The 27321-nt window shown below is 42.3% G+C and overlaps 2 protein-coding genes and 1 non-coding gene across 3 annotated transcripts in view; 1 reads left to right on the top strand and 2 right to left on the bottom strand.

Moving 5' to 3' along the window:
* On the top strand, window positions 955-15821 carry LHFPL5 (lipoma HMGIC fusion partner-like 5). Its single transcript, XM_013973773.2, has 4 exons — window positions 955-1590; window positions 5475-5711; window positions 9160-9186; window positions 15345-15821. Exons 1-3 carry the CDS (start codon window positions 1179-1181, stop codon window positions 9168-9170), a joined length of 660 nt encoding a protein of 219 aa, XP_013829227.1. The 5' UTR covers window positions 955-1178; the 3' UTR covers window positions 9171-9186; window positions 15345-15821.
* On the bottom strand, window positions 8099-8170 carry TRNAC-ACA. Its single transcript has one exon. It is a non-coding gene; the product is annotated as a tRNA-Cys (tRNA).
* Window positions 18302-27321, bottom strand: part of SRPK1 (SRSF protein kinase 1) — a 68544-nt gene continuing 59524 nt past the window's right edge. The window contains 3 exon segments of the mRNA XM_005696261.3: window positions 18302-20773; window positions 22188-22280; window positions 25733-25802. Of these exon segments, the coding sequence (XP_005696318.3) occupies window positions 20589-20773; window positions 22188-22280; window positions 25733-25802 (348 nt within the window). The 3' untranslated portion in view covers window positions 18302-20588.

The following is a 27321-nucleotide window of genomic DNA, read 5'->3' as shown; positions in this document are numbered from 1 at the left end:
CTAAAGATTCTGTGTGCCACACTGAAAAGATCCCACGTGTCTCAACTAAGTCCTGGTACAGCCAAATAAGTCAATTTAAAAAAAATATATATATATAAATATATATACACACATATACATATCTATATCTATATACCTCCTGGGATAAACCATAATGGAAAAGACTATAAAAAAGAATGTACATATGTACCTTGAGTGACAGCAGAAATTAACACAACATTGTAAATCAACTATGCTTATAAAAGTAAATAAAAAAAGAAATATGCAACAAAAACATACACAAGAAGTGAAAGACATTGTATTGAACAAAAAGCATATGTTAAAGTCTGAGAAGGCTCATAAGGACCGTTCTTTGTGTAGTCGGTTCTATTATCACACTATCAGTCTGCATTTCAAATATATATTTACATATATGTAAATACCTCACTGTCCTTGAGAGCAGGGTCCCCGTTCTTTTTAGTATATGGTTCTTGCCTCCAACACAGGGCTCAGTACGCAGAAGGCTCTTAGTAATTGTCCCCTGAATGATATAGGGAGGAGAAACCAGTGACCCGGAAGACTTTGCTGGCCTCAGAGGGATTGGAAGTTCCAGGAGGACATACAGGGAATCAGGGAAGGATGGGCTGAGCTGGGGACTGCGCTCCAGAAGTGGTTTGGCGGCAGGACACCGAGCGAGAGGAAGGTGACAACCACCGCCCCGCCCTTTCGGTCCTTGCCAGCCCTGCTCCGGAGGGTGAAGAGGGGCCTTGATTCCCAGGCGCGGGCTTGTGGAGTGGGTGGGGCGGCCGCTCTGCCCTCTCCTCTGCCGCGGGGCCAAAGGCGCTGGCCACGGTGCTGAAAGCTGCGCGCGCGGTGGAGGGAGCGGGGCGGAGCCGGGACAAGCGAAGGGGGCGGAGCTCCCTGGGGCTCTCGGCTGGACGGGGGTGGGGCAGGGCGGCACCTGCAGGACCGGGACCCCGGCGGGTTTGAGGGGAGGCAGGAGACCCGAGGCAGGCCGGCTCGAGCAGAGCAGACACAGCCCCTGGACAAGCTTCCCTAGGAGAAGCCAAGGTCATCCTCCCTGACCTCAGCCTCCTCCCCACACCCAGCTAAGGGGGTGACCCACTTCTGGGCCTCTATCCGTTCGCAAAGCCACTTCCAGCCCCCAAGTCCCCACCCCAGGACCCAGCGCCCTCACGATGGTAAAGTTGCTGCCTGCCCAGGAGGCAGCCAAGATCTACCACACCAACTACGTGCGTAACTCGAGGGCCGTGGGCGTGATGTGGGGCACGCTCACCATCTGCTTCTCCGTGCTGGTCATGGCGCTCTTCATCCAGCCCTACTGGATCGGTGACAGCGTCAACACGCCCCAGGCGGGCTACTTTGGCCTTTTCTCCTACTGCGTGGGCAACGTGCTGTCTTCTGAGCTTATCTGCAAGGGTGGCCCGCTGGACTTCTCCTCTATCCCTTCTAGAGCCTTCAAGACTGCCATGTTCTTTGTGGCCTTGGCCATGTTCCTCGTCATTGGCTCCATCATCTGCTTCAGCCTGTTCTTCGTCTGCAACACGGCCACTGTCTACAAGATCTGTGCGTGGATGCAGCTGGCTGCGGGTGAGCAGGGATGGTGGGAGGGCAGGGAGCCCCTCGCCCCGCCCCAAGGCCACAGGAGCAGGTGCAGCATCCCTCCTTCCCTGGAGTTGCTGAGTCTCCAACTCAGCTGTTGTCCTGTATAGCCCAGCCATACTGTGTACTCTTCAGATGCTTCTGAAGAGTAACAAGTCTCAGGATGGCCGAGACCAAAACGACTTTAAAGATCAAATGGTTCAACTCTCTCATCTTATAGATCAGGAACTGAGGTCCAGAGAGGGAAAGTGACTTGCCCAGGAGCAAATCACTCATGGTAGAGTGAAAGTCTTTGTTTCCTAATTCCAGGATTCCATCCTTGATACAGCAAGTGTGAGCACTTGAGGCAGTGAGTGGAGGTGATATTTTGTGGTGGGGGAGGGAAGTAGGGTCTTTTAGAATTATGTGGGATGGGTGGCTACTTGTGGTGCTGAGATGCAAGGCCTTCTCTGCCCCTCTTTTCCTGCTTCTGGCTACAGATGGGCATCTGGGTCCTGGGGGTCAGCTGGTCCTGCTGTCCCCTAGAGCCCAGGAAGGGATGCCTACCTAAGACCTTGTCCTGCAGCCCTTGGTCCCTCCGCACTCCAAGCACCACGCACAGACTGTCCGTATGAGGGAGATGTCCAGGAGCCTTGTTGGGGACTGCAGACTAGAGTGAAATCATCTTGACATCATTGGTTAGAATGAGAAGCAGTGTTATCCTTAGCAGGGGAATGGAACAGGGAACTGAATCCCAGACCACCAAACACATAAACTTAGGACAGTCAGAGTTGGAGGGGGCTCTAGAGAGCTAGAGCATCCTCCCCCCAACTATAAATGAGGGATCTGGGGATGAGAGAAGACAAGACTTGGCCAAGACTGTGTAATAGATCACCTGGCAACGAAGGAAATGGGAGAATTATGGCAGTGAGTCCCAAGAACTAGATGAGGAGCCTCATCATGACCCAGTGAGGTGGGTTTTCCTCCGCTAGATGAGGCTCCTAGCGGGTAACTTGCATTTTAGTACACAAGTCGTGAGAGACAGAACCTTCAAACTCTGAATCTTGTACTCAGGCTACTGACCTGGTTCCACAGCTGCCTTCCCAATCCCCTTGCCATCTTCCTTTCTCTGTAGTCTATCTAAATGGTGAGGAAGAGGCAGGGGCAGAGATGAGCCAAGTCTTGGTGGGCTTGAGTGGGCAGTGGGGAGAGAGAAGGGAGAATGAAGATTTAGCAGTTTTGTGACAAAGAGGAGGAGAATGGACCCTGGCATGCTTGCCAGCTGGTCCCCCAGAGCAATGGGATGCTGGAAACACCACCCTCCCTCTCTCATTCTCTGCATTGTCCCACTCCCCCAACCTCCTGCAACAGGTGCCATTTGCTGAACGAGCAGTGCTGGGAGGGCCTGGGTTGGGGAGGGATCACCAGGCTATTTGAGTCAGATCCTTGTCTGGGTCATGGAGCTGAAGACACTGATAGCAGAGGTGGCCGGGTGCCATCCCATGAAACATTTATGTTGGGGGAGAACAAAGGTGATGTTGTGTTCCATTCTTTGGTGCTGGGGAAAGGAGGGGGCGGCAAAGGGAGGGATGAGGAGGAGGTGTGTCCTATAGCCAGTCACTGAGAGCTTCCTCCATTAGAGGAGCCCTAAACCAGTTAGCTTAATCTTGACAAGATTAAGGACCAGAGAAGGGCGCAGGAGAACGGAAAGGGGACTGATGAGTGGGGCAGTGAGGAGCTGCCGCTTAAAGTTAATTGAGCTTCTGGATGCCAGGTGTAGGCCGAGGGTGATCCCAGCTCCTAAAAACACAACTAGAGCACGGTACACATCTCTCTGAGTTCTGGTGACTTCATCTGTCGAAGATGGCAGAAATACAGGGCTCTTGCAGGAATGGGATGTTATAATGCATCCTGCACAAGGCCTGACATGTGGGAGGTGCTCGGTGAATGTGAAAACCCAAAACAGCTTTTTCAGTCAGGGATGGATGGGACGATGCCACAGTAACAATTCCCAGATCTTCGTGGGTTAGGACAAGGGTTTATTTCTTGATCACGGTACACACTCGTTAAGGATCAGTGAAGGGTTTGGCTCTCACTGTTCTCTTCCAGAGCCCAGTCTGACGGAGCATCAGCTGTCATCTGGCTGTCGTCATTGCAAAGAGAAAGAGAGCTCTGGAAAGTCTCCAACAGCAGTTAAATGCTCTGGCCTGGAAAAGCACACAGCATCTCTGCTCACTTATTGGCTTAAGGAATCTTTATGACCTAGCCTCACTTCAAGGAGGACTTCCTAGGTTGCTCAGTAGTTAAGAATCTGCTTACCAATGCAGGAGATGCAGGAAACATGAGTTTGATTCCTGGGTCAGGAAGATCCTCTGGAGCAGGAAATGGCAACCTGCACCAGTATCCTTGCCTGGAAAATTCCATGGACGGAGGAGCCTGGTAGGCTATACTCCATGGGGTCACAAAGAGTTGGACCGAGCAACTGAGAATGCACGCACGCATGCACACAACTTCAAGGGAGGGAGGCAAGGAAGTATAATCCTGTTATGTACCTTGAATATTTGTGAACAGCTCTAATGAGAGACATCCATTGAGGGTGCTTCCATCTGACTTTAGTGACAATAATAGTAGCAACAACTAACATTAAGTGGCCACTTACCATATACCAGACACTGCTGCTGCTGCTGCTAAGTCGCGTCAGTCGTGTCCGACTCTGTGCGACCCCATAGACGGCAGCCCACCAGGCTCCCCCGTCCCTGGAATTCTCCAGGCAAGAACACTGGAGTGGGTTGCCATTTCCTTCTCCAGTGCATGAAAGTGAAAAGCAAAAGTGAAGTCGCTCAGTCGTGACCAGACACTGCAGTAAACACTGAATCACATTTAATCCTCATAACCCTGCTCTGAGTCAGGTATTATTATTCTTATTTTTCCAGCAAGAGACTGGAAGTCAGAAGTGGTAAGGAAGCTTGCTTGAGAATACCACGCTGGCCTCTGCTTAGAGCCCTGAGACCCCACAGTGGGGTGGCTCCCCCTACTAGGCGGATGGGTACGGTGCTCATACAGCACTGTGGCACCACAGAAGGAACCTGTTTCCAAGTCAGATACCCTGGGCTCTCTTCTGAAACCACTATAGGGAGGTGCTATAGGAGAAGGAGTCCACGCCAGGCACCAGAGGACTCATCACACACCAAGTAGGGGAGGCCACAGGTTTTACCAAAGGGTTCAGGGAGGGTAACCCCTAGAGTAACCACCCTAAGTATCTTCCTGTTTGTCGCTGAGTCTGAAATGTCACCGCTAAATACATTCAGCTCTTTGGAGAGATGTTTGTCTGGGAGTCTGGGTGAATTAACTTTGAAGCCAAGAAAGTCAGGAGTTGCGGGTGCAGATCTTGGCTCTGCCATCACTAAAGGACTGGGTAACTCACTTGGTTTCTCTGGGACCTCAGTTTTCTAGTCTGTAAAATGGGATATTAACACATGGCCTACTTCACAGAACTGTTGTAAGGATTGACAGAAAAATGGTATATAAAGTATTTTGTGATCTGTAAGAGAAGTCTGTATTAATAAATCAGCTCCTCCTAGGAAAAAACAAAGGAGGCGTTCATCTAGGTGGGAAGGTGGGATCTGGTATATTGATCTTTATACTTTGTTGTGCTTTTTGTTTGATCTGCTGAACTTCACCCCTGACCAGTGGCTCCCAGGGGCAGATGGCTTGAGCTCTTGGAGCCTGTTTTCTCCTCTTTGTTCTCCAAGGGTGGCAGCAGCTTGCCTTTTGTGCCTCTCAAGGCTGTTAACACAAGAAGGGAGGTGGCAAGGTAACAGCAGTGCAAGGTGGGAGGGAGCAGACCAAGCTTCCCCAGCCTGATGCCATCTGCACCTCCCCTTCCCCCTCAGCCACAGGCCTGATGATCGGCTGCCTGGTCTACCCAGACGGCTGGGACTCAAGTGAGGTACGGCGCATGTGTGGGGAGCAGACAGGCAAATACACGCTGGGTCACTGCACCATCCGCTGGGCCTTCATGCTTGCCATTCTCAGCATTGGAGACGCTCTCATCCTCTCCTTCTTGGCCTTTGTGCTGGGCTACCGCCAGGACAAGCTGCTCCCTGATGACTATAAGGCTGATGGAAAAGGTAATTCTCTCCACCCCAGGGAGCTGAGGCTTCCTCTCTGCCAGTTGCCTGAGGTGTGTCCCCAGGCCAAGGGTGGGGACACCAAGACCAATCAAACACAGCTCTTGTCCCAGAGCCAGGGGTCAGTGGAGGGTTGTAGGCTGGGTGTGGTGAGGCATGGACAGACCTACGTGGCAGAGGCTGTCTGTGATAGAATATCTCTCGTCCCCCTGCATTCTCAGGGTCTCCAGAGGAGAGAGCCCTGGTCCAGCCTGGGGAGCTAGGTGTGGCCTTACCGTGGAAGGCAGTACTGAGGCTGGGTCTTGCAATAACAGAGGAGTCTGCTGGTGGAGAGAGGAGCAACGGGGAGCAGAGAGATGAGTTGCTCTGGAAGGAGGAAAGGCAGGTGAGGGCGCAGATGTGACGGCTCCTGGACTCCAGGTGATGGGAGCCTAGCTCCCTCGGATTAGAGTCACCTCGGGATTCTCCATATATCCGTTTTCTGATCTGAGCTTCATTTCCCCTCATTAGGGGGTAGGAGGCAGGGTTTTTCTCATTTGTAAAAAATACCTACTTTACAAGATTGTACTCAAGAACAAGATAAGGCTGTCTGCTCTTCTACTGAAGATCGTACTAGAGATTATAGCCAGGGAAACTGGACAAGAAAATGAAATAAAATAAATCTAGTTTGGAGAGGAAGTAAAACCATCTCTGTTAGTAGATGACATGATTTTGTATATCAAAAATCCTAAATAATCCACTAAAAAACTATTAAAGCTAATATACAACTTCAGCAAGGTTGCAGAATATAAGAATAATATACAAAAATATACTGTATTTGGATACATTAACAATGAACAATCTGAAAAAGACATTTAAAAAATTTCATTTATGATAGCAACAAAAAGAATACTTAGGAATAAATTTAATGAAAAAGTAAAACTTGTATGTGAAACTTAAAAAAACATGTCTAAAGGCCTAAATAAATGGAAATATCCATGTTCATGGATCAGAGGACTTAATGTTGTTGAGATGGCAATACTCCACAAACTGGTCTATAGACTTAATGCAATTTTTATCAAAATCCCAGCTGGCTTGATTTTAGGATCTGCTTGTCATTTGGAAATGCAAGAGACCCGGAATAGCCAAAATAATCTTAAAGAAAAACAAAGTTGGAGGCCACACATGTCCTGGTTTCAAAATTCACTAGAAAGTTACAATGATCACGTCAGTGTGGCGCTGGCATAGGATAGACAATGGAATGAAATAGAGTCTAGAAATAAAATCAGGCATCTACGACTGATTGATTTTCAACAAGGGTGCCAAGACCATTTAATGGGGGAAAGAATACTCTTCTCAATAAATGGTGCTGGGATAACCAGATATTTATATGCAAAAGAATAAAGTTGGGCCACCTACCACACATCATATACAGAAATTAACTCAAAATGGATCAAAGACCTAAATGTAAAATATAAAATTATAAAATTCCTAGAGAAGACCTTGGGTTAGGCAATGATTTCTTATATTTGACATCTAATGCACAAGTACCAAAAGGAAAAAAAAAATAAACTAGATTTCCTCAAAATGAAAACTCTGTGCTTCAAAGGATATCATAATGAAAGTGACAAGGCAACCCATGGGTAGAGAGAAAATATTTGTAAGTCATAATCATAATTCTAGTATCCAGAATGTATTAAAAACTCTTGTAACTCAACAATAACAATAAAAATAACCCAATTTTTTAAATAGGCAAAGGATTTGAATAGACTTTTCATCAAATAAGATATACAAATGGCTAAAAAGCATATGAAAAATTAGTTAACATCCTTAACCATTAGGAAAATGCAAGTCAAAACAACGAGATATCATTTTATACCCATTAGGATGTCTGTAACAGAAAAGGTGAATAATATCGAGTATTGATGAGCATGTGAAGAAACTGGAATCCTCACACACTGCTAGAGAAAATGTAAAATTGTGCAGTTGCTGTGGAAAGCAGAGTGACAGCTCTTCAAATGATTAAACAGTTACCATGTGACCCAGCAATTCCACTCCTAGGCATATATGCAAGGAAATTGAAAACATATGTGCCCACAAAAACTTGTGTGCAAATGTTCCTAGTAGTTGTAAGATTCATGTACCTACTGATGACCGAATGACAAAATGTGTATATCCATACACTGAGTTATTCTTCAGCCACGAAAAGAAATGAAGTACTGGTCATTGCTACAATGTGGAAGAAAACATCGTTAAGCGTGAGAAGTGAAGTGAAGAAGAAGTGAAGTTGCTCAGTCGTGTCCGACTCTTTGTGACCCCACGGACTGTAGCCTACCGGGCTCCTCTGTCCACGGGATTTTCCAGACAAGAATATTGGAGTGGGTTGCCATTTCCTTCTCCAGGGGAACTTCCCGACCCAGGGATCGAACCTGGGTCTCCTGCATTGTAGGCAGATGCTTTACCGTCTGAGCCACAAGGGAAGAAGCCAGATTAAAAAAAGACTAGATATTGTATGATCCGATTTATATAAAATGTTCAGAATAGGCAAATCCAAAGAGACAGAAAGTAAATTTTAGTAATTCCCTGGGGCTGGGAAGGGAGGGGAATTGGAAGTTATATACTAAAAGTCACAGGGTTTTTTGGGGGGGTGATGAAAATTTCTAGAATCAGCAGTGATAGTTGCATAATGTAGTGAATACGCTAACACCCACCATCTTGTACACTTTAAACGAGTAAATTTTATGTTAGTAAATCATATCTCAATAAAAAAAATAAAAGGGCTTCCCTTGTGGCCTAGTGGTTAAGAATCCACCTGCCAATGCTAAGGACACTGGTTCTATCCCTGATCCAGGAAGATCCCACATGCTGTGGAGCAACTAACTAACTAAGCCCATGCGCCACGGTTACTGAGCCCACACTCGAAGGCCCGACAGCCGCAACTACTGAAGCCGGTGCACCTACAGCGCATGCTCTGAAACCACCTCTGTGAGAAGCCCGCATCCTATAGGGACGAGTAGCCCCCACTCGCCACAACTGGAGAAAGCCCATGTGCAGCTAGGACACAACACGGCCAAAAATAAAATAGATCTTAAAAAAAAATTGTGCTGAGGATTAGATAGTGTATATAAAGCACCAGCAATACCCGCATATTGTAGGTGATGGCTAAATGTTAGTGCTCTCCACGTTCTGTCTTTCTAGTGCCTCCACTCGTTATATCATCCATCTGCCCCGCCATCTCCCCCGACACCTTCTGGCCCAGAGGTCCAGCGAGGGAGGAAGTCTACATTTGGACCTCAAGTCTATTAAGGGAGAGGATCATGCAATATGGAAGCACAAGCTGATAAACATTATGAACAAAAAGTGTAAGCTTTCTTGATAGAGGATAAAAGAGGGAATAGTGTGCAGGCAATTAGCCTGGAAACAAGGCTTGATTGTAAACACATCCTGTTTGTCCTCTCTTTCATTGCAGAGGAAGTCTGAAGCAGCTGGAGCGCTGGTGAGTAATTCCATTGGAGGGTGGTCTGTGTGCTTTTGGAAGAGCTGTAGCCTCGCAGAATGACTCATGAGGCTGTGCTGTAGGACCTAGGGAGAGAGGAGCAGGGGGATGAGTGTGGAGTGTGGGGTAAGAGGGGGCATGGGCTAAGGGGCAAACGGGAATCCTCTAGTTTTACTTGTGTCTTGAGAAGTGGGAAAAACACAGGGAGAGAAGAAATAACTTAAAACAGGCAGGTGGTTTCATAAACTCTTCTTTTTGTGGAGCCTTGCCAACAAGAACAGACTGTTTTAAGAAGTCATTATTGTAATTTGGACCCTTATTTTCAGAAGATTTATAAGAGACATAGTGGAAAACCTAATGAAACATAAAATAAAAGACATAGAAAGGAAAACAAATATTACAGAAATCTGGGCTAATAGAATTAGTGTACTAGGTATTAAATTTAGTTCCCTGCTTCCTGATAGCTGAAGCAAAAAGCAAAACACGACTTAATCAATTTTAATATCTGGTTGAAAAGGAAACATAACATGTTAATTCCCTAATTGTCTTTTAGGTTTCTAAGATGTGAATTAACAAGAACATGAAGGAAGACCTTTTAAAAAGAAAGAAAGGGGAGGGGAAGGAAGGAGGGAGAGAGGAAGGAAGGGAAGGAGCAGCCCAGAGTGGCATCATATCCCTGACAGCTGTCACTTACTGAGGACTCAGAACTGCTCAGGCAGTGTGTGTGGATAGGAGAGATATCTCCAGTTTAACTATTTTAATTTTTTCTAAGAACCTTCCAATCCTTGACCACATAAACATGCTTTTTTGAAAAACAGTAAATCAGTACTGCCCTCCCCCGACAAACTTATTAGATGATGTAACCTGCCACAGGGACAGGGGCTCTGGCTGCAGCAGACCTGGGAGGCGTGGTGTGTGGCAGAAGTCCTCTTGGAGGAGGTTGTCGTTAGCCCCACAATAGAGCTGCCGCAGACGACCCACAAACTGGAGCACAATTATACCAGAGAAGTTCTTGCACTGTTGCATAAGTTCTAGGGTCCACAACAGATTTCCAAACCTGGGGATCAAGCAAAAGGAGAACCTCCAGGGAATCTGACTTTGAAGACCAGTGGGATTTGATGATAGAACTTCCCCAGGACTGAGGAAACCGACTCTTGGAGGACACAACAGAACCTTGTGTGCATCAGGACCCAGGAAAAAGGAGCAGTGACCCTCCAAGAGAGTGAGCCAGACTTCCCTGTGAGTGTCCGGGAGTCTCCGGCAGAGGCGTGAGTCGACAGTCGCCTGCTGCAGGGTCGGGGCACTGAATACAACAGTCCTGGGAGCCGTGGTATGCTGACATAAGTCCTTTTGAAGGAGGTCACCATTACTGCCATTATCCCTACTATAGTTTGACCTCAGGCCAAACTATAGGGAGGGAACACAGCCATCAGCAGAAAATTGGATTAAAGACTTACTGAGCATGGCATTGCCCATCAGGGCAAGACCCAGTTTTCCCCGCAGCCAGTCCCCTGCATCAGAAAGTTTCCACGAGCCTGTAGTCATCCCTCAAGGGTGGAAAGAATGAAGACCACAATCACAGGAAACTAACCAGACTGATCACATGGATCACAGCCTCATCTAACTCAATGAAACCATGAGCCATTACGTGTAGGGTGACCCAAGACAGATGGGTCATGGTGGAGAGTTCTGACAAAACATGGTCCACTGAAGAAGGGAATGGCAAACCACTTCAGTCTTCTTGCCTTGAGAACCCCACGAACGGTATAAAAAGGCGAAAAGATATGACACTGAAAGATGAACTCCCCAGGTTGGTAGTGCCCAATATGCTACTGGAGAAGAGCAGAGAAATAGCTCCAGAAGGAATGAAGAGGCTGAGCCAAAAGGGAAACAATGCCCCGTTGTGGATGTCTCTGGTGGTGAAAGTAAAGTCTGATGCTGTAAAGAATATTGCATAGGAACCTGGAATGTTAGGTCCCTGAATCAAGGTAAATTGGAAGCGGTCAAACAGGAGATGGCAAGAGTGAACATCGACATTTTAGGAATCAGTGAACTAAAATGGACTGGAATGGGCGAATTTAATTCAGATAAGCATTATATCTACTCCTGTGGGCAAAAATCCCTTAGAAGAAATGGAGTAGCCCTCATAGTCAACATAGTCAAGACCATCCTCAAGAAAAAGAAATGCAAAAAGGCAAAATGGCTGTCTGAGGAGGCCTTACAAATAGCTGAGAAAAGAAGAGAAGTGACAGGTAAAGGAGAAAAGGAAAGATATATCCATCTCAATCCAGAGTTCCAGAGAATAGCAAGGAGAGATAAGAAAGCCATCCTCAGTGAACAATGCAAAGAAATAGAGGAAAACAACACAATGGGAAAGACTAGAGATCTCTTCAAGAAAATTAGAGATACCAAGGGAACACTTCAAGCAAAGATGGGCTCGATAAAGGACAGAAATGGTATGGACCTAACAGAAGCAGAAGATATTAAGAAGAGGTGGCAAGAATACACAAGATCTATACAAAAATACACAAGAACTATACCAAAAAAGATCTTCATGACCCAGGTAACCATGATGGTGTGATCACTCACCTAGAGACAGGCATCCTGGAATGTGAAGTCCAGTGGGCCTTAGGAAGCATCACTATGAACAAAGCTAGTGGAGGTGACGGAATTCCAGCTGAGCTATTTCAAATCCTAAAAGATGAAGCTGTGAAAGTGTTGCACTCAATATGCCAGCAAATTTGGAAAACTCAGCAGTGGCCACAAGACTGGAAAATGTCAATTTTCATTTCAATCCCAAGGAAGGGCAATGCCAAAGAATGTTCAAACTACTACACAATTGCACTCATTTCACATGCTAGCAAAGTAATGCTCAAAATTCTCCAAGCTTGGTTTCAACAGTATGTGAACTGTGAACTTCCAGATGTTCAAGCTGGATTTAGAAAAGGCAGAGGAACCAGAGATCAAATTGCCAACATCCGTTGGATCACAGAAAAATCAAGAGAATTCCAGAAAAACATCCACTTCTGCTTCTTTGACTATGCTAAATCCTTTGACTGTGGAAAACAAACTGTGGAAACGTCTTAAAGAGATGGGAATACCAGACCACCTTACCTGCCCCCTGAGGAACCTATATTCAGGTCAAGAAGCAACAGTTAGTACTGTACAATGAACAACAGACTAGTTCAAAATTGGGAAAGGAGCATGTCAAAGTTGTATATTGTCACCCTACTTTTTAAACTTATACACAGAGTACATCATAGGAAGTGCTGGTCTGGATGAAGCACAAGCTGGAATCAAGACTGCCAGGAGAAACATCAATAACCTCAGATATGCAGATGACACCACCCTTATGGCAGAAAGTGAAGAGGAACTAAAGGTGAAAGAGGAGAGTGAAAAAGCTGGCTTAAAGCTCAATATTCAAAAAACTGAGATCATGGCATCTGGTCCCATCACTTCATGGGAAATAGATGGAGAAGCTATGGAAACAGTGAGAGGGTCTATTTTCTTGGGCTCCAGAATCACCGCAGACGGTGGCTGCAGCCACGAAATTAAGAGCCTTGCTCTTTGGAAGGAGAGCTACGATAAACCTAGACAGACTATTAAAAAGCAGACATTGCTTTGCCAACAAAGGTCCATGTAGTCAAAGCTATGGTTTTTCCAGTGGTCATATATGGATGTGAGAGTTGGACCATAAAGGAGGCTGAGTGCTGAAGAATTGATGCTTTTGAACTGTGGTGTTGGAGAAGACTCTTGAGAGTCCCTTGGACTGCAAGGAAATAAAATCAGTCAATCCTAAAGGAAATCAACCCTGAATATCTTTCATTGAAAGGACTGAGGCTGAAGTTGAAGCTCCAATACTTTGTCCACGTGATGCGAAGAGCTGACTCACTGGAAAAGACCTGATGCTGGGAAAGACTGAAGGCGGGAGGAGAAGGGGATGACAGAGGATGAGATGGTCGGATGGCATCACTGACTCAATGGACATGAGTTTGAGCAAGCTCTAGCAGATGGTGAAGGATGGGGAAGCCTAACATGCTTGCAGTCCATGGGGTCTCAAAGAGTCAGACATGACTGAGCAACTGAACAACAAATTTTAATATGCATAAATTACCTCAGGAATCTTGTTAAAATTGAGACTAATTTAGCTGAAGTTCAGAAATCCAAGCACTGTGTTTCTAACCAGCCCCCCAGTGATAAGCTACCAGTTAGGGGTTACACTTTGAGTAGCAAACTGTTAGAGTATAAACAGTCTCATGTCTTTGCAATGTTCCTTATTAAATTTTTTTAAAGCCCCAAACGCCACAGCACTGTTGTACCATTTTATTGCTAAACCAGACCTTAGTTAGCCATTTAGCACTGCTATCACGGAAAACTTTTTGCTTCTGTTGATAAATTCTGGGGTAGCATTACTGAATCAAAGCTCAACTAGCTGTCTTTTTTCTTGCCCTATATATTTTTTTACATCTTAAGACATTTATGAATTTTTACTTGAGGGACACTGATATTATATATTAATGAGGAAGTCCGCATGTCTGGTGTAGAACTGAATTAAAATGTGAGTATTGGGCATTTTTATTTGCTTAACAATGTCAAATTCTATAGTCTTGCTTTTTTTTTAATATGACAGGTCATCTATTTCCCTGAAAATGGAAAAATGAGCAAATCAAATTCTTCAGAAAACTTGTTCCATGCTTCCCAGAGTCTGCTAGTCTAGGCCTGAAGTCCTGAAGCCTTTCATTATAGGATTAGCAACTGACAGTTTCGAAATAAGACCTCTTACTATATTCGGGAAACTCCAGTGAGGCAGAAATGCAGTGACCACATCCAAGACGTTCAGAGTAATGGTTTAACTCTCCTGACTAGGAACCCACCCTCTCTTCCTATCCCTTTACCCCAGCAACTCGCTTTACCATCTCGAGGCCTCTCTGTAAAATGACAGCGAAATGACTGTGTCTAGGGTGAGTCCCCGACAGTCTAATTCACTGAGGATGCTTGTTTGAAAGCACCCAGAAATTGCCATCCAGCTCTCAGAGGGCAATTAAAGAGAGGTGGCTGTAACCATGCTGGGTTGTTTTAGGTTGAGGTTTAGGGAGTCCTTTGCTTTTTTCCTCAGTTTTTTTTTTTTTTTTTTAATTGATGCACAGAGGAAACGACTAGAGGGGTTACCAGAACCTGAATCCATCAGGAAGTCTCATAAAGACTGGGTGACTTTAGGATGTAAAAACTTTCAAGACTAAATTGACTTTTCCCTTTGGGAACCAATAATCTTACTTCTTCAGTGCCCACACTGACCCAAACAGAATGGGCTAACAGTTTCAGAAAGTTATTAGTAGCCAAGTAATTTGTTACAGTAGAGATGACCATCTCTTGTTAAAAAAAAAAAAACAAACTTTAGGTTTGGTACGTTAATTGGTGAATCTTACCAGTTTCCTGAGGGGAACTCAATTTAGGTAATACCTCATCGTAGCAGATGCCAAGACAAAGACAGGCTCTTTAGGCTGTTCCCTGTTCTCAGGATGGTATGTTAAAACAGGGTTTTGCTGATTACCTGCAGTGAGTGATCCAGGAAGAACAAGTGTTCTTTTTCTGACCTTGGTACATTTCCTCAGTAACGTATGGGTGCTGTTCTTTCATAGGTAGAAAGTGGGTAAATGCTGAACAAAACTGTAATGGATCTTGATCAACCAGCAGTGACATGGAAAACAGGCTTATTCTGGGCTGCAGGGCGTGCTTTTTAACCAATGTACTCGGACACCTGCCCAGTCAATGCAGTGTCTCCTCTAGCTCAGATAGGCTAAGCATGAGTATCTCAGCATCATCCCAGTTGTTGATGATGGGAACCATTGGGATGGGACTTATGAGTGATCACATTCATGTTTTCTTGTGCTGATAAAATTATTTCATTGTCAGACATCTACTTTATGCAAGCTTTTTTTTTTTTTTTGGCCACACAGCCTGTGGGACCTTAGTTCCCCAACCAGGGATCAAACCCTGGCCCACAGCAGTGAAAGCAATCTTAACCACTGGACCACCCACGAGTAACAGAATTTGGCCAATTCTGCACTTTAGTGACGTTTTTAGCTAGCTTTGTTATTTCTTGTAACTTTTTATAAAAGGCAAAAGAAAAATTTCTAAGGCCTCCTTGTCTTTAAAAGATTTCTCACTAGAATGGCAACTATGAAGGTCCAGAGAAGCTTCTGGGGGCTTCAGGTACATCTGCCAATAGCCTTCATCTTGCCCTCAAGAACAGTTTCACCAAAGAAGGAGTGGATGTTTACCAACCTGGAGAAGATCTGCAAATCTGAGTCACATGAGTCAGCATTTCATCTTTTGCTTTATCTTCAAAACTCAGAATTCAACCTCTCCAATAAAGTGATGATTTTCGTTGACAGTAACTGCATCATCAGCCTTTCTCAAGTGGTTTGACCTTTAAATTCAGATTTCATCTTTGAAAGTATACAGAAAAATCAATAAAATCAGTACTCCTCTAACCAAGCTTACTATGCTCCTTCCTCTGCCTTTGGCTGGGACACAGGAATGGTTGTGATGCCCAAGCTTGAACAGTGACTAGCACTGAGCAGGTCAACAGAGGAAGGCCTTACGATTTACATCTGAAACGTGAACCAGAAGGATGTCCTTCCTAAATGCTTTCATTATCTTACATCTCTGTATTAGCTACCTGTTGCTGCATAACAAATTACCCCAGGACTCAGTGGCTTAAAACATTTCAGTTTCTACAGGTTGAAAGTGAAAGTTGCTGTTGTGTCTGACTCTGCAATTCTCCATGTCAGTAGCCTTTCTCTTCTCCAGGGGATCTTCCCAACCCAGGGATCGAACCCAGGTCTACCCAAATTGCAGGTGGATTCTTTACCAGTTGAGTCACCAGGCAAGCCCAAGAATACTAAAGTGGGTAACCTATCCCTTCTCCAGGGGATCTTCCAGACCCAGCAATCAAACTGGGGTCTCCTACAGTGCAGGTGGATTCTTTACCAACTGAGCTATTAGGGAAGCCCTCCTTCAGGTTAAGAATTGGCAAGGATTAGCCAGGTGACTTTGCATCAAGGTTTCTCAGTGTTGCAACTAAGGTGTTGGGTCTGCTTCCAAGCTCAGGGGTGTAGGACTCAGCTTTTACAGGTAGTTGGGCCAAGGGCCTAAGTTCCTCGCTAGCTGAGGGCCTCTCCAAAGGCTTATACACCTGGCAGCTTGCTTCCCCACAGCAAGGGTTCATAGAGTGCATAGACAGAAGCCATGGCCCCTTTGTAACCAAAGTGACATCCTGTTACTTTTGAACAGTCACAAAGTCCAGCCCACGTTAAAGGTGAAGGAATTGTGTAAGTGCTTGAATACCAGGTAAGAATCATTGGGGTCCTTTAAAAAGTTGTCTCATAGTTATTAAATATTATTTTCTGCTGAAATGGGCATTTACCAGAATGCCTTACTACAACAAAGATTAGATTCTAGTACCCTTACATGCTGATGGATATGTCTGTTTTGTAATAAATTGCTGAAGATGACAGGCCCTAACCCTCAAATTCCTCCTACTTTTGCTATCCAACCTCAAGGATTTATAGTAAGGTCCTCTAATTGCCAACACAGACCATACTTTTCTCTGTATTTAATAAATCCAAAGCAACCAATGAAATGTCTTAAGGGCACAACTTCTAAGAACATAGCTCAAATCGCAGGCAGCTGATACTTTCATAACATGGTCCAGTTCTGCCAAATGGAGAGCAAGGCTTATTACTGTTAGAGTATTAAAATGGGCAATAACCAGATGTGAATTAAGGACAAAAGAGATTATGATAAAAGAGTGAACTTGGTAGGATATAAAACCAGATAATCTATGTATGGAAAACTCAGTCAGTAACAGAAGTAGGTCCTAATGTAAACTTGCTTAGTTAAAGCTTCTAAACACATGATCTCAAGCTTTATGGTTTTTTAACTGAGATGTTTCTGATATCATAAGGAGGTGGTGTGGGTTAATATTTGTGCAATGACTTAAAAGGATAAATACATATCATCTAAGTAGTTTTTGAATTTCACCTCTGGAACAGCTTAATGGTTGCCCTGTGGATACTAAGGGTTGTAACTGCAACTCAGTTTGATGGTTCTTTTGAGATAGCTTAACACAAGACTTAGAGGGACTGCCTAGAATTGTCAGTCTGATGAACATGCTGGTTTGAAGAATTCCAACTTAATTTTTGGTTGTTTTTCAAACAGGTTACATTCTGGTCAATACTACAATACAAACACATTGCGTATACCTTAAAGCATAGTTCAATTAGAACAAAATAATTAAGCAGTTTACATAGAGTTCAGGGCTAGAGAACGGCTTTATGAATAAACATTATCACAAAAATGAAAGGCAAATTAAAAAAGTGGAAAATGTGACAGAAAAATGGCAAAAATGTCACTAAATCATCAAACAGGGAAGCATGCCAAAAGAAAAGTTGGGTAACGTAGGCAAATGACCAAAAAAGGGCCAATAAAACCTATGAAACAAGCTTCTGACCGTACTAGTCATCCAATATGCAAATTAAAACAAGATACTCCCCTGTGGGGCAATCAAACTGGCTATTAGGAATAAAATGAGAGGGATTACAACAGGCTCATCCAAACACTGTTGGTCACCACAAACCAGCCCAACTGTTTTCTGCTTAAGTTAGGCAACATTTACTGAATGCCTTTAGAATATGCTTACTCTCTGCCCTAGCCAATCCATTTCTAAGAATTTATACTGAGGGGTGAATGAGACAAATATATGAAAGCCGGTGTATTCCAGTGCCTTGAGATTCACAAAATTTTGGTATTTTGCACTTTGTGATCTTTAGAGAGAGAGAAAAAAAAAGACAACACACAAATATTCAGGAAAAATGGTGGAGTTATAGGAATAACAATTTTCTTAGAATTTTCCAAAATGTACTTTGTTAATCCCACTTCACCTCCAACTTAAAGATAGAAGCAAAGCTACAAACCCCACAAAATAATGTGTTGAAGTTATACAGTTTCATGGTATATTTAAGTTCAAAAAGCAACTCAACCAATCCGTTCCTCCATTCTGAAGCTATGTCAGATTAACTTGGGCAACAAACAGAACTCTTCTGGAAACACGTAGGTTATTAAATAATTTTATTGTACTGCATTTACAAAGAAAACAGACAATGCACCCAGTAGAAAGAATAAAAATGTGTTTGGGGTTTTATTTTTTACTGAGAGCAAATAGAAATCCTTTAGTGAGATCCTGGCAATTTGACAATAAGTTCAATAAAGGTACATGGGATACTTGGAAGATCAAATTCTACAGCTGCCTCTTTCTACGGCTTTGAATTCATCTGGCTCTTTAAGAGATGGGGGGAAAGCCCTTATTTGGTGGGAAAACATTTCCAAAATGAAGTTACAGGTTCTCTCATTACATGTCTCTTCATGTTAGTTGTTAAAACAGGGCCTTCTATTTGTGCATGTTTTGCTTAGTTCACCTGAATGTCATCACCAGAGTTCCTATCATTCCACAACTGTGATTTTACAGTGTAGGAAAGAATTCAGTTCTAGTCTGGTATTGCTTTAGATGTATATATCGCTGAAAACCAAAAGCGGATTAGAACTGCTGAAGGATTTTCCCTGCCGTTGTTTGATACAATCTATTTTCTTTATTCTTGATAGGTGCATAGAGAGCCTCACTTAAAATTCTTTCTACAGGAACATGTCTGATTTCAGGATTACCATCAAGGATCCGATGAAATGGCTGGCCAGTTATTCAGGGTAATATGTTTGTGAGTTAAACGGATTGCATAATTGCACCACTTTTTCCTTTGCCTTTGTTGGTAAATGACAGAATCTAGATTCCAATTTTCTGTACAGAGAGTTGGCCACCCAGCAGTCTCATCGCTGCTTTGTTAGCAGAGCCTCGAGTTGCACCTCCTTGGCTTTCTGTAAATCAGTCCCGTAGCCACTTCTGGAGAATGCTGAATCCCCGAGGCCCACTTGGTCCGTGCAGAACAAGCAGCTGTGACCCCAATCCTGCCCCTCTTTTGCTTTTCAGTATGACCCGAGGAATATATGTAATGTCTAGGGCAAGTCTAGGAGAGGCTCATTCTAAAATAAGATTCACAAAGCCTTTTTCCATTAAAAAAAAAAAGCCTCAAGTACATTTTCAATCATCTCAAAATTTAAAACTTACATTATACAAGGAAATAGCAGCAGAGAATGGCTAATCTTAAACCAATCGAGAAAGAAAAATAATAAACAAACACAACCCTCAAAATAAACAACAATGAAAAAAGTGCCATCCCACCCCCTCCCCTTGATTCTTGTATCCTGGGATTTCGTTTAAGACCTGAAGCCTCTGAGAAAATGAGAAGGGCAAAGCCATAAGGGGAAACTGCTTCACGGCTGAATTCTGGACGAGGTAAAGCAAAGGCCCTAAATAAAAATTGGGGACTGTTTGTAAAAACAAACAAACAAAAAACAAACCAAGAACTCTAGGATAGTTTCTTCTCAGATGGGAAAATCTCTGAAACTTAGTTCTCTTTTCCAGAGTCATCCTGAATTCTTTAATTATGGGGCAATAAACTCAAGTGCAATGAGTAAAGTGCCAGCCAGGGATTAAAAAAAATAAACAGCCAATCAAAGTATTTCTGCTATTAGGGTACAGAAAAGACACAGGAAAGGACTGTTTGCAGAACATATGTGGTTCTGAAGAAATTACTAGTCAATGGTTCCAGTTTTGTTTCCATCAAAAATCAGACTGAAGATTCGAGGACTTAGGGTTATTAAAGGATGAAAGGAATTTGACAGTGCTTTGAACAGTGATAAATGTTACCTAAGTTTGGTGTTTATACAGCTCATTTAAAAACACAGTAGCTTAAAAGTCGCAGAAAAAATGTGAAGATAAGAGGACAACAGAAACAATCCAGGAAGATGATGCAGCCTGGATACAGCAAGTTTAATGTCTCTGCTGTACACGGAAGTGACACCCTTTCCCCTTCTCATCCTTATGCTGGCAACACGATATGCACTAGAATGTTTGACTCTCAGAGTCAGTGAATAAAAGGATGAGCTCATACATCTTCACAGCTCTTTTTAAAAGGATGCTTATAATTTAAAGGATGTCCTAATGGAAAGACAAGGGTACAGGGTGTGAGGCTGTTTCACATTTTAGTCCATTAGTCTTTGGCAGAGCCCAATCAAGGCCAAATTCACCTAGGATGCCCAATGGCTGTGGGAGGATCTCCACAGGGTCAAGTAAGCAAACCCAAATGAACATGTTGGATTAGACAAAAGACACAACACCCTAGAAACCCTTGAAGGCAGAGCTTCACCCTGAAAAGGGAAGAGGGAAATGCTTGGAGGGGAGGGGTAGAGGGCCAGCCTGTGATCTCTGCTGCGGTGCTGGACCGGGCTTAAGAGTTGAGCCAAGGGTGCCGGAGACAGTCGGCGGCAGTGGCCCTCTTCTCGGGGATCAGCTCCAACATGGGCAGTAAGAAATCTGTGAAGCCAGCTGCCTCCTCCTGAGGCCACTCATACTTCTCCACTAGAACCTCAAAAAGGCCCCAGGGTTTCAGCTTCGTGATGTGTTTCAGGTCACCTACGGTAAAGACAGTACAAAGAAACTGACCAACATTGGTAAGTGACACTGTTCTGTGGAAATCCAGGAACTAATCCAGGCAGTCTATCAAGAAATCAAACTGCCACCAGAATCGAATCCTTCTCCATTCATAAAGCACCTCTCTTATCTAATGCATTCCTTGGAAAGAAGTGTCTCCATTTTTCCATGAGGCCTAAAAATTTAAAACAGTATTTTGATCCACCATTCTAGGATTTTTCGTCCTGAGCAAGTTGGGTAGGCCTGTCAGGAACTAGGTATTCACGAAACTGAAAATTAAAAGCTGATATACTCAGCATGGTCTCATGGTATTCAGAGGCAATTTATGACCACCTACACAGTTTGCTTGTACTCTATTTTTGGCTCAAGAATCTAGTAAATGTTGCTTCAAAATAAGGCAGTAATTAAAAAATAAAGAGCTAAAAACCACGTCCAACATATATAAAAGCAACAAAACTAAAAAAACAAATTTTCAGATACAGCTGCATCACACGGTACCATTTTGGAACATCAATCTCCTTTTGCCTCCTCGAAACAAAATTTTTTTTTTAAAGGTAGTCAATTATCAGTGACTTGTTAAGGTTAATGCTGCTTTAAAATTTTTCTTATATAACACTTACTTGAAGTCTCTTCTGTGGGCAGTGAGTGCCTGATTACCTACTTGGTACATGCATGCCATTAACCTGACTTTGCACACAAGGAAGAACCCTCAGGAAGCACTTCACCATTTTCTTGCCCCAAATAGAAACATTAAGAAATGCTTGCTCTCAAGTGCTGACAAAAAGAGATTTTTCTCAGCCCAAGTGCAGAGATTTTGAGGAAAAAGGGAACCATGACAAAAAAGGAAAAAAGGTTAGACAGTTTTCTAGCCCCTTGTAAGATCAGGTTTTCACATTTCAGTATTTGAAATGCATAAAAAATACATATTTAAATATGCCAACATAATATTATCCAGGTAAAAACTTAAGGTGAATTTTATCTTTGTTTTCCTTACTAATAAATGATAATATAAACTTATGAAATTGAAAGTATAAAAGTTAATTAATTCTACTTGTCTTTTGATAGAACTGCCTCAGCAAAATCTGCCCCTTTTTCAGAAGTGCTATAGTAGGAGTAATCAAAGAACTATGTGCCAGCTACTAATTAATTTAACATGAAGCAATCCCCATTTAGAAATCAGGAGACTGAGTTTGGGTCAAAGACCACATCAGAAGTACAGCAGTTGGAATCTGAACCCAGATGGTCTGGCTCCAGTCTCTGCTAAGTCACAGCTCCACATTCAAGGCAGAAGCATCCTTCTTTAGGTGTTGAGGACACTGTACCCAGCAGTACTTACCTCTTCATTGTCAAACACTTTTGTCCCCTCAATGTCTGGGAACAAACACACTTCTTTTACCTTTTTTGGTGAAAAATTCCTTGGAATATTTTCCTGCCACAATGAGCTTGCGAGGCACCTTCCCCAGAAGTTCTATGATCAATGCAATGTGATCTGTATGTTTCAAACATTTCAAGAGGGGGGAAAAAGACATACATAATAGGAATAACGAATGTAGTTCTAAACACCGGCAGAAAGAGTAGCATGCACACCTCTTTGTAAAGCATTTCAGCTTGCTTTCTGTCCTAAATGAGAAGAGGACTCTATCCATCTAATGGAGAATCCAGAAAACCATTACAAATCAGATAACCACTCCAGTGGGACTTGAGTGGTAACTAAAAACCATCTTGGTGTGAATGCTCTGCTTCCTGAAGCTGCATCCCTGGGACCTAGATGAAAACTCATGTTAACAATACTACCTCTGCGATTGAAGAAGTCCTGTGAATATTTCCCACTGAGGGCAAAGCGTCTTGGAATTCTGCCTATCAGCTCTATAATGTGCGCAATGTGGTCTAAAATAGAAGGGTAAGAAGAACAGGATCAAGGACAAGCTGTAACAGAGGTTTTCCTATGAACAGCTTTTTCAAGAACTAGCTACTTAAAAGTAACTACAAATAAAACCCAGGATACTCAGGGAAGACTGGGAAGGCCAAGAATTATTTCAGGTGATTGATCACCTATAGTTGGCAAGTCCCATTCTAAAGTTTGGAGGCTTATCTATTTTATTTCTATTTTGTCTATGTGTCTAGGTTCAGGTGGGTTTTACAAGTAAGGTAAAAAGTATGCCAATATGCTTCAGACATTCTAGGATAGATACTGATAACACATATTTATAACAGTGTTCAATAGGGCTCTGCGGGAAATAATATCACTTTATTTAAGAATGTTCATGACAAAGCACTCACATATGATTAAGTTTTCACAATCACCTTGTAGAACAGGCCAAAAATTAATACCCCATTTTAAAGGTGAGAAACTAAAACCTCAAGGAGAATGGACTACTTGAGCTATACAGCTAATAAGAGCTAGAGCTCAGATAAAAGCCCCTATCACATCATGTCTTGTCCAGAGGGTTTTTTTGTAATAAATCATATTTTTAAAGAAAAATTAGCAACAACATTTAAAGCACAGCTATTATACCTGACTACATTTGGCTCTAAAGTGTTTAAGTCACGCAGTGCCTTATAACTGTCACAGCAGGACTATGGCCTGTGAGTGCTGCTAGGGAGACGTGCAGTCTGTTGCCAGGAGGTGAGCTTGGACTAACCAGCGCCCACACCTACAGACAGCCCTACTAGCTTTCCCTGCAGGTGCCAGAAGGAAACATATGAAGAGATTTAAAAGGCGATGGCTCCTAGCCACAGAACAGTTTTAAAAATTACTTAAATTCTGCAGTTATAGAATCAAGGTCAAAAGGAATCACTGAAAACTTCTAATAATGTATCTCAGAGGGGAATAATATGCTAGGGACATTCACATACCTGGGAATTTGGAAAGGTTTCAGGTGCTTCCTATTTTTCATGTAAAGGACTCATTGGTGTCATTTAAAAGCAGTTTATATTATATTTAAAAGTTTATATTCATGAACTCACTATAACCTTTGGATGGTCTGACTGAATTTATGATCTGGTAACAAGTATTTCACTGACATGAAATTTTTGCCAATTTTAGGCAGGATCTGCAAATAAGTATCTTTGTATAAATTAATTATAAATGCGACTATAATTTGTCTTACTGTAAACTTCCAAGTAAAATACTGGTTCTTTTAGTATTTTTCTTAGAGAAAAATAATTTTTCCCTTGAAATCGTAACATTACTTTTAGTTGCAGCAACCTACCTCTCGTTTATCAATTAATAATAGGATTAATATACCTGACAGGCAAAATTATTAAGTATTATTCTAAGGTTCAGGGCTGTGGCATGTCACTAATAGCAGAAGACACGCTACTTAGGCCCCAGTCCTACCATGACTCCTAACTCTATGCCTACACTAGCAAGGGGTAAGCGTTTACTTTTTCTGCTCCTATAGGTCAAATAGTAGTTAGTACTCTGAGGTTTTATCTCAGGACTATTAGTATTGATTGGAACAGAAGGGAGTTCTAAAAGTTATGATCTAAATATCTAGGGTAGGTGGTTCTCTTGAAACTTTCATTTACATTTCACTTTTCAGGTTTGATAGCATAATACCCCATACAATATAATTCTAGCCACTATATGAGTTTTGTACCACAGACTATTTATAGGGAATCTAGGGAAATAAAGAAAAAAAAAATTAATTACCCTTACAAAACAGATAAGGTAGGGCTTTCTTTTTTTGCTGTGCAGCGCAACATGTGGGATCTTAATACCTTGACCAGGGATTGACCCTGGGTCCCCTGCATTGGGAGCATGAAATCTTAACCACTGGACTACCAGGGAAGTCCCTAGTAGGGCATTTCTAAAACAGTGTTAAGTCTATGCCCCCAAACTTCTTTTCTTGCCCCCAGAAAAGCAGCAGCAGGTAATAGGGAAAATCAAGTGGGTACAGAGGTAGTAATTATAGTATATTCTTAAAAGGGGCTTATATACTGAAATTATGCCCAAATTGTACCCATTAAAATAGGTATATGGCTATGGAGATTAGTTAGCAGAGCATTTTCCAAACAGTACTTATTAGGAGGTTCTACTAACACTGCCTACTGACATTCCAGTTTGAGAAAATAGCACTGTCAGTTCCATACAGCACAGAACCTGTTTTCTTAAAGAACTGAGGAAAGCACAGAAAGTAAAGGACCTATTTTCCACCCTGGGTGGGTCCAGCGGCAGTACTCTCTCAAAGCAATCCCCACTGATTCTGAAAACAAAAGTGCCAAAATCATGTAATAAAGAAGGTAAAACGTTCCTTTAATAAAGTTCTTAAATTCATGCTATCATCTAGTTACTTGAATGCCACCATGATTAAAAATGTAGTCACACATTTAGTTGTCTGGTTTCACAGCCTCTCAGAGCAACTGACAGCTTGGGCTTTTCCTACTGGTATTGTAAAATATAAACCTGTAGTATTTTCTTTTAAAAAGGAATTCTAAATGTTAGTATCCTTTAAAAAGAAAAAATATATAGCTTTCATTTTCAGAAAGGAAAAAAAAAAAACAACACTAAATGCTGTATAATTTATATAGACAAAGAGGATATATTCTCTGCATTCAAGGAGTGTATGTATGTTGAAATTGACTTCCAGATAAAGTTGGAAGCATAACTAGGCAACAAATTGATGAACACGTAGATCCAAACTGGGTTAGGAATTAATTGCTGATTTACTAATATACAGGAAGACAACTAGATGCTTTAGAAGAAATCTGGCAAATACAAGTTTCGGTTCAACCAACTGTAACTGTGCCCTTTTCTCTAATCTTTACATAGAATTCTTTAGTACCTATCATAAAATATATACTATATCTAATACTTAATATAAAATATATTTCTTTTCTGGGATTTATATATACTTAGCACACTAAGAAGACTAAGGCTCTTTAGTACTAACAGATGACAGCCACCATGCACAGACAACCTCAGGTGAGAGGACCTACCTTCATCTCGAGTGTACTCCTCCCCCGAATGAGGTTCAAATAAATAGTCGCCTGTGGCCAGTTCAAAGGCCTAAGAAAAAGATGAAAAGCTTATGAAAGCATTTTTTAAAAAAAGACCTCTGGGAAGTTTACTGCTATTTGGCTCAATTTTAATAATTTTTTTTCTTGGAAAAACCTGCAAATGAATCATTTAAAACATTGTCTAAAATTATTCGTAAAGAGCTTTCCTTTCACACCTGCACCTTAATAAAATGGAGCAGGAAAACTGCAAAAGCTCAGTTAACATCAACATGTGGATTATTCCAAGCTCCCTGCGTCCCAATCTCTTAACCATTAACTCAACTCTCTTACGTTTCTCTTTTTGCTCAGAGAGGGACATATCTAAGGTGATTCTAAGTTATTAAATTATTCATGAGGTGAGTATTTTTAATAAATTCACACAGCTAGAAATAAAGATTTTGTATCTAAAATCAAAACCAAAAAAATTCAGAAATTTTTCTACTTAGCATTTAGAGTTCGGTAGAAAGCACTTTTAAAGTAAGTTTTGCTTTGGAAAGCACTTGTTAAACTGTCCCAGATAGAGAGTTCCAACTCCTTGGTCTATAGAGAATCAGAAAAAGATGAAGTATAAACGGAGTCAGGAGCCACTAATACTGATCAGCAGGTATGCATTCACCAATCAGAAAAAGAGAGGTATGTCTCCTATAATAAGAAAACTTGTAAGCAGAGTTTAAGAGGGTCTGAAAAAGTGATTTCCTTAGGAGTAAGTGTCAGTATAGAGGACAGCATCTGAATGATGGGGCTGTATTAATTTTTCAATGATTAACAAGAGAGCAAGTAATTTAATAGCAGTTTTAAAAAGGACCTTATTGATATAAAAAGTACAGTTATCAGTCAAGTGCTAGTAACCACAGGTTAATTTTGACTGACTCAATGGTGCCAAGTATCCCAGACAATCTCAGGAATGTGGGGTGGATTTAGTTGGGGCACATTCTCAATTTAGACCCAGGTCTAGGTCTTGGTGGTCTGCCATTGTCACAAAAGAAGAGTCTTTCTCAAAAATGTATCACCTGGGCTATACCACTGCCCAGAACAAGACCACAAAACCAGAAGTTTCAGGATTGTCTCTAAAATGTCAGCAATGCTGTGTGGCTTCTTGCTCAGCACAGCTTGTTTTACATGCTAGCAGTTCGTTACTGAACTACACTGATAAAGCAAATACTTGTTACACCCTCAAAGCAGAACGGAAACAAACGGCTGCCTCTTCATCAAAATTTGTCAATCTCTCCTAAAACCAGTACTTTAATCTTTCCATCTCATGTTGGGACTCAGTGAAATTATTACAAGTTAAAAAAGAAGATGGTTTTCTAAAAATTTAAAATACTCTAGGCACTTTCCTGGAAGTCCAGTGGTTAAGTCTCCACTCTTCCAATGCAGGAGGCATAGGTTCAATTCCTGGTTGGGGAACTAAAGTTCCTTCCACATGCCATGTGGTATGGCAAAACAAGAACAGATAAAAAAAACTAAATCTTTCCACCTAGATACTTAAAGTTCTCTAAAAGAACTTTATTTTTGGAACATAAAGTAGT

The sequence above is a fragment of the Capra hircus genome, chromosome 23 (assembly GCF_001704415.2).
Source record: "Capra hircus breed San Clemente chromosome 23, ASM170441v1, whole genome shotgun sequence".
In the NCBI taxonomy this organism is placed as follows: domain Eukaryota; kingdom Metazoa; phylum Chordata; class Mammalia; order Artiodactyla; family Bovidae; genus Capra; species Capra hircus.
Note: the sequence above shows the minus strand (reverse complement) of the source record. Positions and strands in the feature narration are given on the sequence as shown.